This window comes from Lithobates pipiens, unplaced genomic scaffold (assembly GCF_037356315.1).
Source record: "Lithobates pipiens isolate NorthernLeopardFrog02 unplaced genomic scaffold, aLitPip1_a1.2 Scaffold_13, whole genome shotgun sequence".
In the NCBI taxonomy this organism is placed as follows: domain Eukaryota; kingdom Metazoa; phylum Chordata; class Amphibia; order Anura; family Ranidae; genus Lithobates; species Lithobates pipiens.
Genome location: NW_027507718.1, coordinates 500,503,326 through 500,520,665, shown reverse-complemented (window position 1 = coordinate 500,520,665; position 17,340 = coordinate 500,503,326). Strand labels below are relative to the sequence as shown.

Sequence of the window (17,340 nt, the reverse complement as noted above, 5' to 3'; positions counted from 1 at the left end):
TTTTTTTTTAAGCAGACCTTCTGTGTTTTACTACAGATGTACAGCAGGTGGCACTACATCATCTCAAATGCATGAGTCTCCACAATAATTCTGTTATCTCTTTATTTTAATGGGAATTTTCATTAAGCACTGTGTGCAGGAGTGTCTTTTGACTGAGAACAGTGTCCACAGCACACCCCGGCCTTCCTTCACGCTTTATTATTATTATTATACAGGATTTATATAATGCCAACAGTTTGTGCAGTGCTTTACAACATGAAGGCATTGTACAGTTACAATTCGATACAGGATGAATCTACAATGAATCTCTCATATATATATATATATATATATATATATATATATATATATATATATATATATATATATATATATATATGCTATGCTATGCTATACAAAGAAACAAGGTTGTTTTTTTTTTTTTTTTAATACACAGTAACTGATGAGATTCTTCACACAGTGGATTCCTTGTGTATTTAAAACATAATATAGCTGTGAGTTTGTTTTTAGTTTATGTTCAATGTTTTTTTTTTTTTTTTTTTTTTTTTTTAGAATAGCAATTCACTATACGTTTGGGCCTGATCACTTATGTTAAAGGGGTTGTAAAGTCTCGTGGTTTATTTATACATTTTATTTTTTTTCCTATTAAAATGAACATGTATTCCTTACCTGCTCTGTGTAGTGGTTTTGCACAGAGCAGCTTGGATCCTCCTCCTTAAATTTACCGGGAGGGCGTGCATGGACGTCCTCTTGTGGTTGCGTTGCCTGCGTCCCCCGCTCTGTGATCAGAGTCCTCTGGACTCTGCTGACCCGACCCTTTAACACATGATCAGGCAATGACAGCTGATCATATGATGTAAACAGAAGTCTGTAATCGGAATTTTTTTATTTATTTTTTTCCTCACACTGACAGCGCTGATGCCAATTACCAACTTGCGTAAATGGGGCATTTTTTCGGGGCTCAGAACAGAAATCTGGGGGGGGGGGTTGACAATGCTGCTTCCATTTAGGATGGGCGCTCAGGGAGAAAACTGTCCGGATTAACAGATGGGGGGGGGGGGGGGGGGGGTTGAAGGAAAAAATGAAACCACTGGAGCAAGTGGAGGATACCATCCTGAGTTTTTAATTTTACATATTTAGGTTGAATAAATACACCAGTTCAACCTGAGCTTCTTTTGAAGCTACCATTTCCCATATCCCTGTACATTGCACTTATTAAGAAATGCATCTAAAAGCTTTTTGAATATATCTACACTCCCCGCTGACCACCAACCATGGAAGGGACTTTCACATCCTTATCGCTCAAACAGTGGAGAGCCCCTTATGCAGTTTATGATTTGATCCTCCAACTTCATTGTGTAGCATCTTAGATCTTAAAGCGGACCTCCACCCTGAAGTGGAAGTTCCGCCCATCTGATCCCTCTCCCCTCTTCCCCCCCCCCCCCCCCCCCCTCCTCCGGTGCCACAATCAGCACCTTTCAGGGGGGAGGGGGGTGCAGATACCTGGATAATCCAGGTACTGCACCCACTTCCGGGACAAGCTAGCCACAGAGGCCCCCCCGTTTGTGTTCTGGGAAACGCACAGTTCCCGGGACACAGCGGGGACCAGTGAAGATGCGCAGTGCGACTTGCGTATGCGCAGTAGGGGACCGGGCAGTGAAGCCGCAATGCTTCACTTCCCGATTCCCTGACAGAGAATGGCGGCGGGGGCAGCTGAGAGACGAGCGATCGCTCATCTGCCGCCGACATCGCTGGACCCTGGGACAGGTAAGTGTCAATTTTATTAAAAGTCAGGAGCTGCAATATTTGTAGCTGCTGGCTTTTAATAATTTTCGTAAAGGTGCAGCTCCTCTTTAACGTTTAAATAGTTTCCTCCCAATGCTAGAGTCCCGTTAAGATTTATATATTGCAAGGAAAGACCATACACATACTAGCACATTATGACAGACTTATATAAACCTATAAAACCAATCCCTAAAGCTTTGCGCTGATTCTTTCAGCTTGTTGGTCCTTAACCACTTAAGGACCAGGCCTCTTTTTCGGACTTGGTGTTTCCATGTTTAAAACAGTTTTATTTGCTAGAAAATTACTTAGAACCCCCAAACATTTTATATTGTTTTTTTCTAACACCCTAGAGAATAAAATGGCGGTCATTGAAATACTTTTTTTCACACCGTATTTGTGCAGCGGTCTTAGAAGCGCACTTTTTTTGGAAAAAATTCACTTTTTTGAATAAAAAAAATCAGACAACAGTAAAATTAGCCCAATTTTTTTTTATACTGTGAAAGATAATGGTATGCCGAGTAAACTGATACCCAACATGTCACGCTTCAAAATTGCGCCCGCTCGTGGAATGGCGTCAAACTTTTAGCCTCAAAAATCTCCATAAGCGACATTTAAAAAATTCTACAGGTTGCATTTTTTGCGTTACAGAGGAGGTCTAGGGCTAGAATTATTGCTCTCGCTCTACCGATCGCGGCGATACCTCACATGTGTGGTTTGACCACCGTTTTCATATGCGGGCGCTACTCACGTATGCGCTCGCTTCTGTGCGCAAGCTCGTCGTAACGGGGTGTTTTAAAAAAAAAAATTTTTTTTTTTCTTATTTATTTTAATTTATTTTATTTATTTTTACACTTTAAAAAAAAAAAATGGATCACTTTTATTCCTATTACAAGGAATGTAAACATTCCTTGTAATAGAAAAAAGCATGTCAGGTCCTCTTAAATATGAGATCTGGGGTCAAAAGGTCCTCAGATCTCATATTTGGGCTAAAATGCAAAAAAAAAAAAAAAAAAAAAAAAAATCTGACATTTAAAAAAAATATATACCTTTTAGGAGATATGGGCGGAAGTGACGTTTTGACGTCGCTTCCGCCCTCCTATGGTATAGAGACGAGTGGGGGCCATCTTAGCCTCACTTGTCTCTATGCCCAGCAGACGGAAGGACCCGATCGCCTCCGCCGCTACCGACGGCTCCGGTAAGCGGCGGGAGGGGGGGGGTGGCACCTCTCCCGCCGCCGATAGCGGTGATCTCGCGGTGAATCCGCCGCGGAGACCACCGTTATCGTACAGCCGACCGCCGCCTGAAGAGATGGATATCTCGGTTGTGGCAGCAGCTGCTGCCGTTACCGAGATATCCCTCTTCAAAAAATGGACGTACATCGTCGTGCGGCGGTCGGCAAATGGTTAAGCAGAACAAGATCTCCAACTTGTATGTTGGGGTTCAGCTGTTGCCATTTCCTGCGTCCTTGCAGAGTAGAAAGATACTCTCATCTTCCAACAATTCCAGAAGCATTTGGCGAGGTGTTGTACTCTCTTCCACTAGGCATAGCACAGATTTCCTGATTTAACCAAATAAGCCCCGGACTATTTTCCAGCTAAATGACCAGGCCCCTTTTTGCGATTCGGCACTGCGTCTCTTTAACTGACAATTGTGCGGTCGCGCGACGTGGCTCCCAAGCAGAATTGGGGTATGTATGTATGTATGTATGTATGTATTTCCAGAAATAGAGCTTTCTTTTGGTGGTATTTGATCACCTCCTGCGGTTTTTATTTTTTTGTGCTATAAACAAAAATAGAGCAACAATTTAGAAAAAATGCAATTTTTTTTATTTTTTATTTTTTTGCTATAATATCCCCCCCAAAATGTATGTGTGTGTGTGTATATATATATATATATATATATATATATATATATATATATATATATATATATATATATATATATATATATATATATATGTGTGTGTGTTTTTTTTTTTTTCCTCCGTTTAGGCTGCTATGTATTCTTCTACTTTTTTTTTTTGGTAAAAAAAAATTGCAATAAGCGTGTGGTTTGTGCAAAAGTTATAGCGTTTACAAAATAGGGGATCGTTTTATGCCATTTTTATTAATAATACTTTTATTTTTTATTTTTTTTTATTTTTTTACTGCGACATTATATCGGACATTTTTGCGACCATTGGCATTAATACAGCGATCAATGTGATTTAAAAATGCACTTACTGTAAAAATGGCAGTGAATGGGTTAACCACTAGGGAGCAGTGTAGGAGTTAAGTGATTTTTTTTTTTTTTTTTTTGAGGGGCGTGGCTTGGCGTGTGACGTCACTGATCGTCTTTCCCTATAACAGGGAACAGATGGTAGTGCCTTTTGAGCAAAGTGGTGATGTGAGCAGGCATAATGAGAGGATTCTGTTGCTCACTCAACTCTGTCTTGTTTAACCACTTCAATACCAGGACACTTAGACACCTTCCTACCCAAGCCAATTTTCAGCTTTCGGCGCTGTCGGAATTTGAATGACAATTGCATGGTCATGCTACACTATACCCAAACACATTTTTTTTTTTTATCATTTTGTTTCCACAAATAGAGCTTTCTTTTGGTGGTATTTGATCACCCCCTGCGATTTTATTTTTATTTTATTTTTTTTGCAACAAATAAAAGACCAAAAATTTGGGGGGAAATTTTTTTGTAAAAGTTTTTCTTCAATGATGGGCACTGATATGGTGGCACTGATGGGCACCGATGAGGTGGCATTGCTGGGCATTAGTAATTTTCTGTTACTTTATGGTGCCATTCAGTGCCCATTTGTGGGCACATGTGGATGGGCATTGGGTACATACTAGGCCATCCACATGTTGCCCACTTCTCTGGTGGTCCAGTGGGGGCTTCTGAGGGGGGCTCCGCTGATAAACAGTCAGCGCAAACCCCCCTGTCAGGAGAGATGCCGATCGGCTCTCCTCTACTCGCATCTGTCAGATGCGAGTGAGGAAAAGCCGATCAACTGCTTTTCATGTTTACATCATGATTGGACATGGCCGATCACGTGGTAAAGAATCTCCGGAGGCTCTTTACTAGAGGTCGACCGATATGGGTTTTTCCTCTGGCCGATGCCGATATTTAGAAATCGTGATGGCCGATATATGATGCAGATTTTTTTTTTTTTAATTTTTTTTTTTTTTATCCCCCTTCATCTCATAAAACAGACACCTTTCCCACTGGGGCGTTTTTTTAGATGCTTTTGGGCTAAAAATAGCGCCTGTAAAGTGCCTGCAAAACGGCTCCCCTGCAGTCTGTGTGAAAGACAGAGTGCTTTCACACTGAGGCGATGCGCTGACAGGACGTAAAAAAAAAAAAGTCCTGCAAGCAGCACGTTTGGAGTGGTGTATACCACTCCACCACTCCTGCCCATTGATATTAATGGGCACCACTGCCGAAGCGCATGCAATGCGATTTGGCAGCGGTGCTTCACGGGCGCATGTAACCTCTTCTTCGGACGCTAGCTGGGTTATATGCGCCCCAATAGCACTGTTAAAATGATGGTAAAGCACCACTAAAACTAGCAGCGTTTTACCATCAACGCCTGCCCGCTTCAGTTTAAAAGCAGCCTTCATAAGTGATACAGAAAATGCCTTACATTTAAACCTTTATTAAACAAAACAAAACTCCAATCAATTTACTTGTATGTATGATTTAGATTTAAAAAAATAAAAATAAACAAAAACAAAAAACCTATAAAATAAAAACAGGTAGTCAAAACTTTTGGACAAAAAAAAAAATGGGCTAACTTTACTGTTAGGGGTTTGTGTTTTTTTTTTTTTTTTTTTTTTTCCCCTCTGTGCAAATGCCGTGTCACATAAAATATTGCAACAACCGCTATTTTATTCCCTAGGATCTCTGCTAAAAAAATATATAATTTTTTGGGGGTCTAAGTGATTTTTCTGGCAGAAAATACAGGACTTTTACTTGTAAGCAACAAGTGTCAGAAAAGATTTAGTCTTTAAATGGTTAAACTGAGAACTCTACACATAGAGTTGGGTTCATTCATTCAGAAGTGTAGCTCTTGGCAGATTGCCCAGAGAGAAGGAAAGTCTCTTCTATGAAGACTCAGGCAACTTGCACCGACTTCTATTTTACAGAAGTCATTTGCAAGTCGTGCTGTAGTTCTAAATTGGCCTTTTTATCAGCTCAATCGGCCGATGCCGAGTAATTAAAAAAAAAAAACGGCAAATATCGGTCGACTTTTTTACTCTTTACCGAGATCAGTGTAGCGGTGTGTCACTGGCCCACCACTCCACCAATTGCCACGATGTGTGCCCCCACGGAGCACGGCGGCTGTTATCCTGAAGGACGTCATATGATGCCCAGTCAGGATAACTGAACCAGCGCCCGGCCGTCATTTTGCTATAGGCCGGGTGGGAAGTGGCTAAATGTCCACCCCTTTAAAATACCATCATTGCCAATGAATGGATTCAGGTTGGCAATTTGGCTATTTGTTGCTATGTCCCACATTTCATTTCTGAGCTAAAGACACTCTGTTGTAAACTGTATTATGATGGGTTCACTTTCAGGAATGTCTTTTGCAGAAAGAAGCTTTTGGCACACGTGCCAACCGCTTCCAACATCATTCAGGGATACGCCTTAATGCTTTGGCACTGGAGTCAAATACTACCCTGATTTTGCTTTGGTTTACGTAGATGATGCACTCCGAAGAAAGGCAGGTACCAGCACTCATTGAGTCTTTGAAGTGGCTGAGCTGGTTCAGCGTGATCATTGTCAAAGATCCTTCTCATAAAGGCAATGAAATGGTCCTTCATTTCAGGCCTGTTCTTTAGTGTTCGTTGAATCTTGATAGGGCCTGTTCACGATTGGCTGGGTGTTTAACCCTTGCAGCATGAAGAGGTAATGGTGCAACCCAGCTGTTACTCATCCTGGAAGAATTCTTTGTCTGTTATTTTGATGAACTCTGTCTAAGACTGACCAGGTTTTTTTCGTTATCGCTTGTGGCACAAAACGCTGATATCAAGGAGTGACATCAGGTACTTAGAGGCTTCTCTTTTACTTCATAATGGCAGGGGCACTATTTTGAAGTGAGATGCACGTCCGTTTCCTAACATGTACGTTTTTAAGAAGTGGATCTCGGATGACGTACGCATTCTAACCAAGCATATGTGGCACTGATTGGTGGTGGCAGGTGGCACTGGTGACACGCGGCACTGGCAGGTGACACTGATTGGCGGTGGCACTGGTTGGTGGTTGCAGGTGGTATTGATTGGTGGTGGCACTGGTTGGCGCTGGCATTTGGCACTGGCAGGTTTCACACGGAGCACTCTGTTACTGAAATGTAACAGAGGAGCTGTCAGAATTGAGCTTAATGTCAGAATGGGCGGGACCCGGCTGGGATGGGCAGGACTCGGCAGCTATCAAACCCCAGCCAACGATTGGGCTGCTTAAGAAAAGGGGCGGGGCCACATACACGTAGCGGCCCGCCCAGATCCCATTGGCTGGTGTTTGATAGCTGCTGGGTCCCGCCCACCCCAACATTAAGCTGAAATCTGACAGATCCTCCCCTCTCCGTTGCTTGTCAGTTTCACACACTTAGCGCGGCGCCGTTGAGTGTGGAGGACGACGGCAGTCAGTGTTCATGCGCTGCATGTCTGGGGCATCAATAGTGAGTGGGCTGGTGGCAGCTTAGGCACCAGGTTGCGATTTCTGGTCGCATTGGCGACTGGGGTTTGTCGAGCCCTGATTTAGTACATATTCACTGGTGCATTTGACTGGGTCTTGCAGTTCTGCTGGGATGGACCAGTCTGAGTTGACATTTTCTCCCATTGCTTGTTCGAGGATTCTCAGTCTTGCTAAGGTGGCTGCTTCCTCCCTTTTTTTTTCTATTTTCAGAATCTTTCATTGGGAATCTGCCTCTGCTTGTTGAGCTTTCATCTTTGCCTTTGCTTCTGCTTGTTGAGCTTGCGTCTTTGTTTCTATTTCTGCTTCCTTTTTGGTAAAGGAGCTTTGCACTTTTTGATCCTGTCAGCGCGGGCCTCTACTATCTTATCGCTTGTTAAACTTCTGGAGCGAGAGGATCTAGAAGAACGTGCAGTGTGCTTGGTTGATGTGGATCTGTAAGATCTGGTCTCCTACAGTTGCGCAATGCGGTGCTCTGCCTTACACTGGGCATTTTGCACTAAGATCCCTTTGTTGGATTAGTGCATCAGCCCTGGTCAGTTCTGCTGAGGAGTCATCCATATTATAGTCCTGCAAGAAAGTTGTGTATTTTGCAAACAGCCGCTGGTAGTGTTCCTACGCGGCAGATAAGCAATCTCTAGAGTCTTAGTTCAGCTGATCGATCATTCAAGTGTGACAAAACTGACATGCAGTGTGAAGTTTTCAGATTGCTGGAGAACTCCTCTAGTGGCTTCATAGTTTTCTGAGTTTGGGTTCTTTCACACGGACTATCCGTTCAGGTCCGCCTGTCAGTTTTTCCATAGAGCTCTATGGAGCGTCTGATGTTAGCGGTGACATGTCCACTGACATCCGAGCCACTCCGATAGGAAAAAGCTATATTTCCATCCGTCGTCGGATGACGGCAGACACTGCGGTCCGTCGTCACCCGATCTCCCATAGGGGAGAGTGGCGCTGTGACAGGTCAGTCTCTGCACACTGTGCACACCTGTCCTCTGCCTGCTCAGTGGAGATCGCTCCGGCGATTCACCCGCTGTGCAAGCAGATATCCACGGGGCGGATCAGCACTGGTCTGCCCCGTGTGAAAGGAGCCTTTGTGTAGGTTTTATTGTACGTTTGGGGCTTACACTCTGTTTGGCAATATCTGCAGAATCTGTTCCCTGTACATCTGCGGGTTCAGAGGCATGATGAATCTGCATTGGTTCAGCCGCCGAAGGGTGCTCAGTCCTGTCTAGACATTTTTCACGTATTTAAAAAAAAAAATTGGTATTGTCTCTTTTTAAGAAGACAAACAGCAGCTTAGACAGACGGGGTAATGCAGTTCAATGTAGAGAAACAGTTTTTAACGTTCACAAGATGGCGGATGGCACTGAGCTCTCTTTTCAGATCAGGTGTACACACACACACACACACACACACACACACACACACACACACACACACCCCAGGCTGTGGGAATTCTATACATCTTTTGACTATTTTGACTCCGATTTGTTGTGAAGCTATTTATCCCTTCTGAGACCTTCTATGCCTGGCCTGTATAAGATATAATCACTGAGGACAATCCTCATCAAATAGCTTGAACTCACCAAATACAGATTTCATTCACAAAGGTGCTTTTATTCTGAACATCATCAAGTTACAGCAGATGACAGGATACAAACAGATGAATAGGTTGTATTTATGCGATCAAAAGATGATCTTGTCTGTAGCGTACAATGCAGAATACATGTGTCCTGGCTTGTAGCTGCATCCATGACACAGGAAGTACAATAACAGGAAGAAGGGTGGAGCATTACATACAAAGGAAGTGTGTCATAACATAAGGGAAGGTGAGAAACAAGTGCATTACCACAAAAGGTCACTAGATGGTAGATATAAAACGTCCATATGGTTAGGAAAACTATCTATATAAATTCTATGCCCTGTTGGGGCAGCACACTGTCCAATCCACTTCATTTACCACAGGTGGATGCCAATCAAGTTGTAGGAACATCTCAAGGATGATCAGTGGAAACCGGATGTACCTGAGCTCAATTTTGAGTGTCATGGCAAAGGCTGTGAATACTTATGTACATGGGTTTTTTATTTTTTTTTATTTTTTTTTGGGGGGGGGCGGGAATTTGCAAAGGTTTCAAACAAACTTCTTTCTTTCACGTCGTCGGTATGGGGTACTGTTTGTAGAATTTTGAGGAAAATTTATTTATTTTGGAATAAGGCTGTAACATAAAATATGGAAAAGGTGAAGCGCTGTGAATACTTTCCAGATGCACCGTATGAATATCTTCTAAACCGTGCGTGTTTTAGAACATTACCTGTCCCTACAGGTAAGCCTTATTATTAGTTTACCTGTAGGTACAAGTTAAAAAGCAGAGTTTGCTACCACTTTAAACATATTCTCCCTGGTAAAGAGATGCTTAATGTTTGTAGGCATTCCTCATAACAGGTCCTCCAGCCCCCCCCCTGTTAGCATCATTGTCCTTCTCTGGACTCTCTGCACTTCAAGGACATCCTTCCTTAGGACTGATGACCAGAACTGGCATACTCCAAAATGTGGCCAAACCAGAGTTGTGTAAAATGGTAGAAGTCTAGTTCTCTCTTGACTAAATACCTTTTCAATGCATGTTAATATGTAGCTTGCTGCAGCCTGGCATTGCATGCTGTAGCTGATTCTGTGGCCTACTGTACCAGGACCCTCATCCTTTTCCATCTTTCATCCCCCCCCCCCCCCCAGAACGTAACTTGCCTTCGTGTTTTCAGCTCACAAGTGCATTACTTGATATTTTTCAATATTAAACCTCATTATATAGCTGCTTACCCAATACGCTAAAAAGGAACTCAACCCCCCCCCATTTATTTTTTAAATCCCTCTTAACCGCTAGCCGCCACAGTTGTACTGCGCAAATCGCCGTTATGCTACATCGGTAGCATAAACTGCCACTAGGGGGCGCATGCCTGCCGCTCACTCCCCGAGCCAATGTGAGTGCCGGGCAGTCTCGATCCCCGCCGGGCTCCCGCGATCACTCGGGGCACACGGAGAACCGGGAGCGGTGTGTGTAAACAGTTTCCGTTTCTCTGAGGGCGGAAGAGACTGATCGTCTGTTCGTACAAAGTATGAACAGCGATCTGGTTTTCCTGCGCAGTCGTTTCTCCCCCCCCCCCCTTGGTTAGAACACTCCCTACGATACATATTAACCCCTTGACTGCCCTCTAGTGTTAACCCCTTCACTGCCGTTGTCATTTTTACAGTAATCGGTGCAATTTTAATCACACCGATAGCTGTATTAATGCCAATGGTCCCAAAAATGTATCAAAATTGTCCACCATAATTACATAGTTACATAGTTAGTAAGGTTGAATAAAGACATCAGTCCATCCAGTTCAACCTGAGTGAGTGTCTACAATTGTCCCTATCCCTTTACATTGCACACTCACATTGGTCCCTACCCTCAAGGAGCCACAATCCAAGATCCCCAGTTGTATACTAGGGCCAATTTTAGACAGAAGCCAATTAACCTAACTGCATGTCTTTGGAGTGTGGGAGGAAACCGGAGTACCTGGAGGAAACCCACGCAGGCACAGGGAGAACATGCAAACTCCAGGCAGGTGTGTCATGGTTGGGATTTGAACCAGTGACCTTTTTTACTGCTAGGCGAGAGTGCTAACCATGACACCACTGTGCCGCCCAATAATGTCGCAGTCACGATAAAAATCACCGATCGCCGCCATTACTAGTAAAAAATAATATAATAAAAATGCCATAAAACTATCCCCTATTTTGTAGACTCTTCTGCGCAAACCAATTGCTTACTGCAATTTTACCAAAAATATGTAGAAGAATACTTATCGGCCTAAACTGAAAAGTTTTTTTTTTTTTTTTTTTATATATATATATATATTTTTGTGGGATATTTATTATAGCAGAAAGTAAAAAAAAAAGCATTACTTTTAAAATTGTCGCTCTTTTTGTTTATAGTGCAAAAAATTAAAACCGCAGAGGTGATCAAATACCACCAAAAAGCTCTATTTGTAGGAAAAAAAGGATGTGAATTTAATTTGGGAGCCACGTCACACGACTACACAATTGTCAGTTAATGCAACGAAGTGCCGAATCGCCAAAAGTGGTCTGGTCTTTGGCCAGCCAAATGGTCTGGGGCTTAAGTGGTTAAAGGGGCTTGTAAAGTCAGGTTTTTTTATCTTAATGCTTTCTAATACAGCAGCCCCCCTAACATTTACATGAGACCTATCTGTCCAGTGATGTTCATTAGTGTCTGTCATCCGAGACTCTCCTTCCTGATTGGCTGAGACACAGCGGTGTCATTGGCTCCCATTGCTGGCAAAGTTGGTTAACCAATCAGGAGGTGGGGGCAGGCTGGGGCTCCGTGTCTGAATGGACACAGGAAGCTGTGGCTTGGCTCTGGTGCCCCCATAGCTGCTTGCGTTTAACAGGGAGGGAGGGGCCAGGAGCACAGAAGAGGGACCCGAGAAGAGGAGGATCTGGCATTTTTTGTGCAAATCCACTGCAACAGAGGAGGCAAGTATAACATGTTTGTAAAGTCGTTTATTTTTATAGAAAAAAAAAAATCAGGTTTTTCCTTCATGAACATACTTGCACTCCGAGAATCCAGTGACTCTCTCCAGTAACCTGCCATTTTGCTGCTGATCACCAGGTCCTGCACTGCCATCTTCCTTTCTGATGTCCTCTGGGAGTCGGCTGTCTGATAATGAATTGCAGCGCACACCCAGTAAAGTGCCCCTAAAGCCTCCTGGGATGCTTGATGTGCAGGAAGCAGCGTGCAGTTTGGGGACATCATTCTAAACTAGGTGATGAACATGGAAGTTTGGGGTTATTCAAAATAACCCCAAAAAAAAGATATGGGGGGGGGGTGGTCAAAACTATGCAAAGTAGGTCAAGGTGAGGGTTTGCTAAGAAAACATATATGGACTTGGCTTGGATTGTACCTACATAGTACGTGTCATGTGAGTAATCCTGTGTCCAGTTTCTGACGTTTAATACATTTCCTTTCTCTTCCAGGTGTTCTGTCTGGAGATCCATCACACTGATCAGCCAGGATGGTGGTCAACCTTTGTCTTCCACAGTTTAGGCCACGCGTATTCTGCAACAAGGTACGTTCTAGATCGTTTGATTAGAAACTGTCCTCTGGGTATCCAGATTTCGCATTAAAGTGGAGTTCTGCTTAAAAAAACGACATACAGCAGCTGCTGACTTTTTTTTTTTTTTTTTTTTAATAATCGGACACCTACCTGTCACAGGGTCCAGCAATGCAGGGGATCGAAGCCCCGCTAGTTACCCCCCCCCCCCTCCCGCTTGGTGGCGCTGGCATTTTAACTGCGTGCACGCCTTGACTGGCCACGCAATCATCTGGGACCTGTTACGTGTCCCAGATGATTGCCTAGAGGGAGGGTGGGAGAGGTGATCTCCCTTCCTGCGCCAAGGGAAGTGAGGTCAGGAGCCCAGGCGCTGAAGAAGACAGATTTCAAGGGACCACATAGCAACAGGCATAAAAAGGTACTCCACTTTAAACTTGTTCAACTAAAATGTATCTGTAGTTTTAAAGTAGCATGTTGACATTAAAACAGGAATCCGTAGGGCACAGCATAAACAACTTGCATTAGAGTGGGGAAGAAAATAAAAACTTCAGCGCTCCCTGCCTAGGTAAACCCCCCCCCCCCACTAAGACAGTATTTAGTTCTCTATGGAATACGAGTGCGCTAACTGGTGCACTCATAGACCATTGACACTCAATCATACAATGTTCAACACGATTTAAAAACATGCTTTTGTACAGTGAGCCCTTGTGCGTCTCTACGTATTTCGCCGCAACGCTTCTTCAGGACACGGACAAGGTTCAAAACTTAACATGTACGAGAAAATCTCCCTATCTTAAAGGGACTAAGCCTCCTGTACAAATTTATGGTAGCTGGAAAGTTTCCAATGAAAACTGAGTATATGTAGCAAATATCATTTGGCCTTGAGGCAATCTTACAGCAGGGGCAGAAGTGCAGCTGGTATTCAGTAGTAAAAGTGGCCACCAAAACACTGGAATAGCCCCTGGGAGACAGCCGGCTGCTGTACTGTAGGTACTCTGTTTTCATTGGAAACTTTCCGGCTACCGTAAATTTTGTAGAGGAGGCTTAGTCCCTTTTTAAGATGGTGAGATTTCCTTGTACATGTTACGTTTTGAACCTTGTCTGTGTCCTGAAGAAGCATCATGGTGAAACGCATAGACTCACAAGGGCTCACTCTACAAAGCATATGAAAGTTTTTTTAATTGTGTGGATTGTGTGATTACGCAATTTTTTTTTTTTTTTTTCAATAAACATTATGTTAATGTATATTTTCTTGTTGCTTCTCCATTGTTTCTATGCCTCAAGTCACATTTTGATTACTTATTTAGTACCTTTTACTTTATTTTTCCTGATTTTTTTTTTTTTTTTTTTCTTGAAAGGAAACTGCGTGACAAAGTGTGATTAAAAAATGTATTGGGAAAGGGAAATTTGTTAGCGGGATGAGAAAAAGCCATAACTAAATCCCTTTTCAAAGTGACTTACTCACTCGGGCACCCCGAGCTCCACACAGTGGTAAAATACAGCATACATAAACCTGTGTGGTATAAGGTGGAGTGCATAGCGATATCCGCTGTCCCTGTTAAATGAGCCCTGTGCGCTCATTCCTATTACGTGACAAGGTGACAACTGTTGTTCTAGGGAATGCTGTTTACTGATAATTTGAAATAAGGTTTGCGTCTGGCAGTTATTCTTAAAGTCTAAAAAGGATAAAATGGGCCACTCGTGCGCTACCCAATATATATAATCAAGGCTATTGCTGCCAACACCTGAGTGTCTCCACATACAGATTTAAATGAAATCAGTTAAGTGGTGCGCCGCCAAATCCAACTAAACTACTAGACAATATAATGATAATCATGGGGTATACCAAAACATGTCCCGTTTCAATTCAATATCATGCAAACTATACATGTCGGTGTGCTGAATAAATGATTAAAAAGGCAATTCCACTCTCATAATGTGCCATGTTCATTAAGCGCAAAGATTTTTTTTATTTTTTATGAATTTAGCATATGAGTGCGGAATTGCCTTTTTAATCATTTATTCAGCACACTGATGTATAGTTTGCATGATGTTGAATTGAAATGAGACGCATATTTTGCTATCCTTTTGAATTTTGTCTATTGGTTTCGTTGGATTTGGCGCCACACCACTTGCCCCATTTTATCTTTTAAAGGATAAGTATAGCCAAAGCTTCTTTTATATAAGAGGGAGAGAGGTACAGAATATATCTCTCTAATCTATCAGCTACAAATACTGCAGCTGCTGACGTTTCATAAATGGACACTTGCCTGTCCTGGGTGCCCGTGATGTCGGTAGCAGATGACGAGCAATCTCTCGGCAGCCCCCGCCGCCACTGCTCGGTTCCCTACTGCACATGTGCGAGTCCCGCTGCACATCTTCACTGGTCCTGTTGTGTCCTGGGAACTGGTGTTTCGCATAACACAACGGGGGGGTGGCGGCGTTCATCTGCGACTAGCTATTCCCGGAAGTGGGTGCAGATACCTGGATTATACACAATTGGCACCTTTCAGTGGGGAGGGTTTGTTCCAATTTAGAGTGGAACTCTGCTTTAAGATAACCTTAACCTTTGCTTGAAGAAACGGGTTCACTTTAATGGTGGCTCCATCAAGAGCTTATGTTTTGCCTTTTTCTTTACTCCCGTCTCTCTGTTTAGCTGCTGATAGTGAATAGAGGAGGCTGTTCTTGAGTTCCAAGTCACGACTTGGAGCTTATACATGGCTCTTGCCCCACTCTCATGTGACAGCACTGAGCCAATCACCAGTGTTGACACTTGGGAGGAAGGAGGATGTCTCATACCTGCAAAGGCCGGGTATTTTCCTTTGCTCCTTTTTGGTGGAGGAGGGAGGGGAAGAGTATTATGTTCTCCTAGCAGGGCCTCATTGCAAGGGCAAGGCACAGAGATTTTGCAATTGGTTCTCAGTGGTCACCACAATACCCAAATATCTGTCCCCAATACCTCCCTGTTTCATTTATTTTGAATCTCGCGTTAACCAGTTGCCTACCTTGGGTGTCTTACAAATGTCCATAAAACCCCCTCCTCTGTAGATGGGGCATCTCTTGTATGTCCTGCAGTTTCTTATCTTTTCTTATCTCCTCCTTTGGTGAGATCCTATGACTGGGAGCTAATCAGAATTCAATGTTTAACCTTTTTAAATGTAACCCTTTAAGCCAAAACAGCAACCTACATGTATTGCACACAGTAGCCATCTGATCCCCTTTAGATTTGTGAGCAAGAGATCTGCAGCTGACCAGAAAAGTTTTATTGTGTGCAAAGCAGGGAGGTAACTCTTAATTAACCAGGACATGCTCTTATTTTACTACTTAACCCTTTCATTTCAACCTGAATAATCACTATTTAACAGTATCATCTCCTATTCCATGTTTCTATAAAAAAAAAAAACACGAATTCTGGATTTTTTTTTTCTTATAAAGCACAGATATATACATTATCTTTTAAAAGAGAAGTCCAGACTGAGGTTGTTTGGCTGGACTTCTTCTTTGGGTCACAGGATTACAATTCGTTTAGCACTCATGTGACCCATTTTCAGCGGAGAGCGGTCTGAAGCCCATACTCCGCTGACATCACTGGAATCGGTCCAGGCAGCGCGTCATTGTGACTCTTGGAGCCTGGATCCACCAGGTGCCTGGACTGATGGCGGTCTCGGCCTCTCAGCGAGACGGACGCTGCCCACACCTCCACAGCTCAGCGCTCCAATGAGCGTGGTGGAGCAGAGCAGGAGAGATGCTGATTGACAGGCAGCAGCTCTCTGCTTGGAGAGGTGAGACAAACGAGCCATCGGCGATTGTTCGGTTGCTCGGTTCTCGGTGAAGAGGTGACGGGGGACAGATGCAGCATTGGTCTGATGCTGCATCCACCTAGGTAAGTATGAATCAACAAAAAAATAACCCTATGCTTCTCTTTTAAGGATTTACTGTTAAAAATACATGGTCTAGGGTATATCTGTTTTTATTTTTAAATTGGTAAGAACTAAAAATTACTGATGTGTTTTATGATAAAAATGAAATGTATGCAAAAAAACTTTAACATGCTTTGTGCCAAAAATTTAATTTTACTCGCTTCCCGACCGCCTCACACAGATATACTGCGTCAGAAGGGCACGGACAGAATCGCGTACCTGTACATTGCCCTTTTAAGAGGGAGCTTGCGGCCGCCGGGAACTCCGTGAGCGTGATCGCGGGTCCCGTGAACTCTGTCTGCGGGGATACCCGCAATCGTCTCATGGAGAGGAAGAACGGGGAGATGCTAATATAAACGAGCATTTCCCCTTTTTGCCGAATGATACTGATCACAGCTCCCTGTGATCGTTGGCGGTGATCGGTGTCCCCCCTCGAGTTAGAATCGCTTCCTCGGACACACTTAACCACTAGGTGGCACTGTAGGTGTTAACACCTTCACTGCCAGTCACATTTACACAGTAATCAATGCATTTTGAATTGCACTGATTGCTATGTAAATGGTCCCAGAAGTGTCCTATTTGTCCGACATAATGTCGCAGTCCCGATTTAAAAATCGCTGCCATTACTAGTAAAAAATAAAAATGCCATGAAACTATTATTTTGTAGACTCTATAACTTTTCTGCAAACCAATCAATATACGTCTGTGTATATATAAAAAACATTTTTTTTACCAAAAATATGTAGAAGAATGTATTGCTTAAACTGAGGAAGGAAAAAAACCTTTTTATATATTTTTGGGGGATATTTATTATAGCAACATTTTTTTTTTTTTTTTTATTTT

The 17,340-nt window shown here is 43.0% G+C and overlaps 1 protein-coding gene across 1 annotated transcript in view; it reads left to right on the top strand.

The window, feature by feature from the left end:
• The window catches only part of UBOX5 (U-box domain containing 5), a 54,145-nt gene that overhangs the window by 14,041 nt on the left and 22,764 nt on the right, over window positions 1-17,340 (top strand). Inside the window, exon 2 of the mRNA XM_077478028.1 lies at window positions 12,501-12,592. Coding sequence (XP_077334154.1) covers window positions 12,539-12,592 — 54 coding nt within the window. The 5' untranslated portion in view covers window positions 12,501-12,538. The remainder of the gene's footprint in view (window positions 1-12,500; window positions 12,593-17,340) is intronic.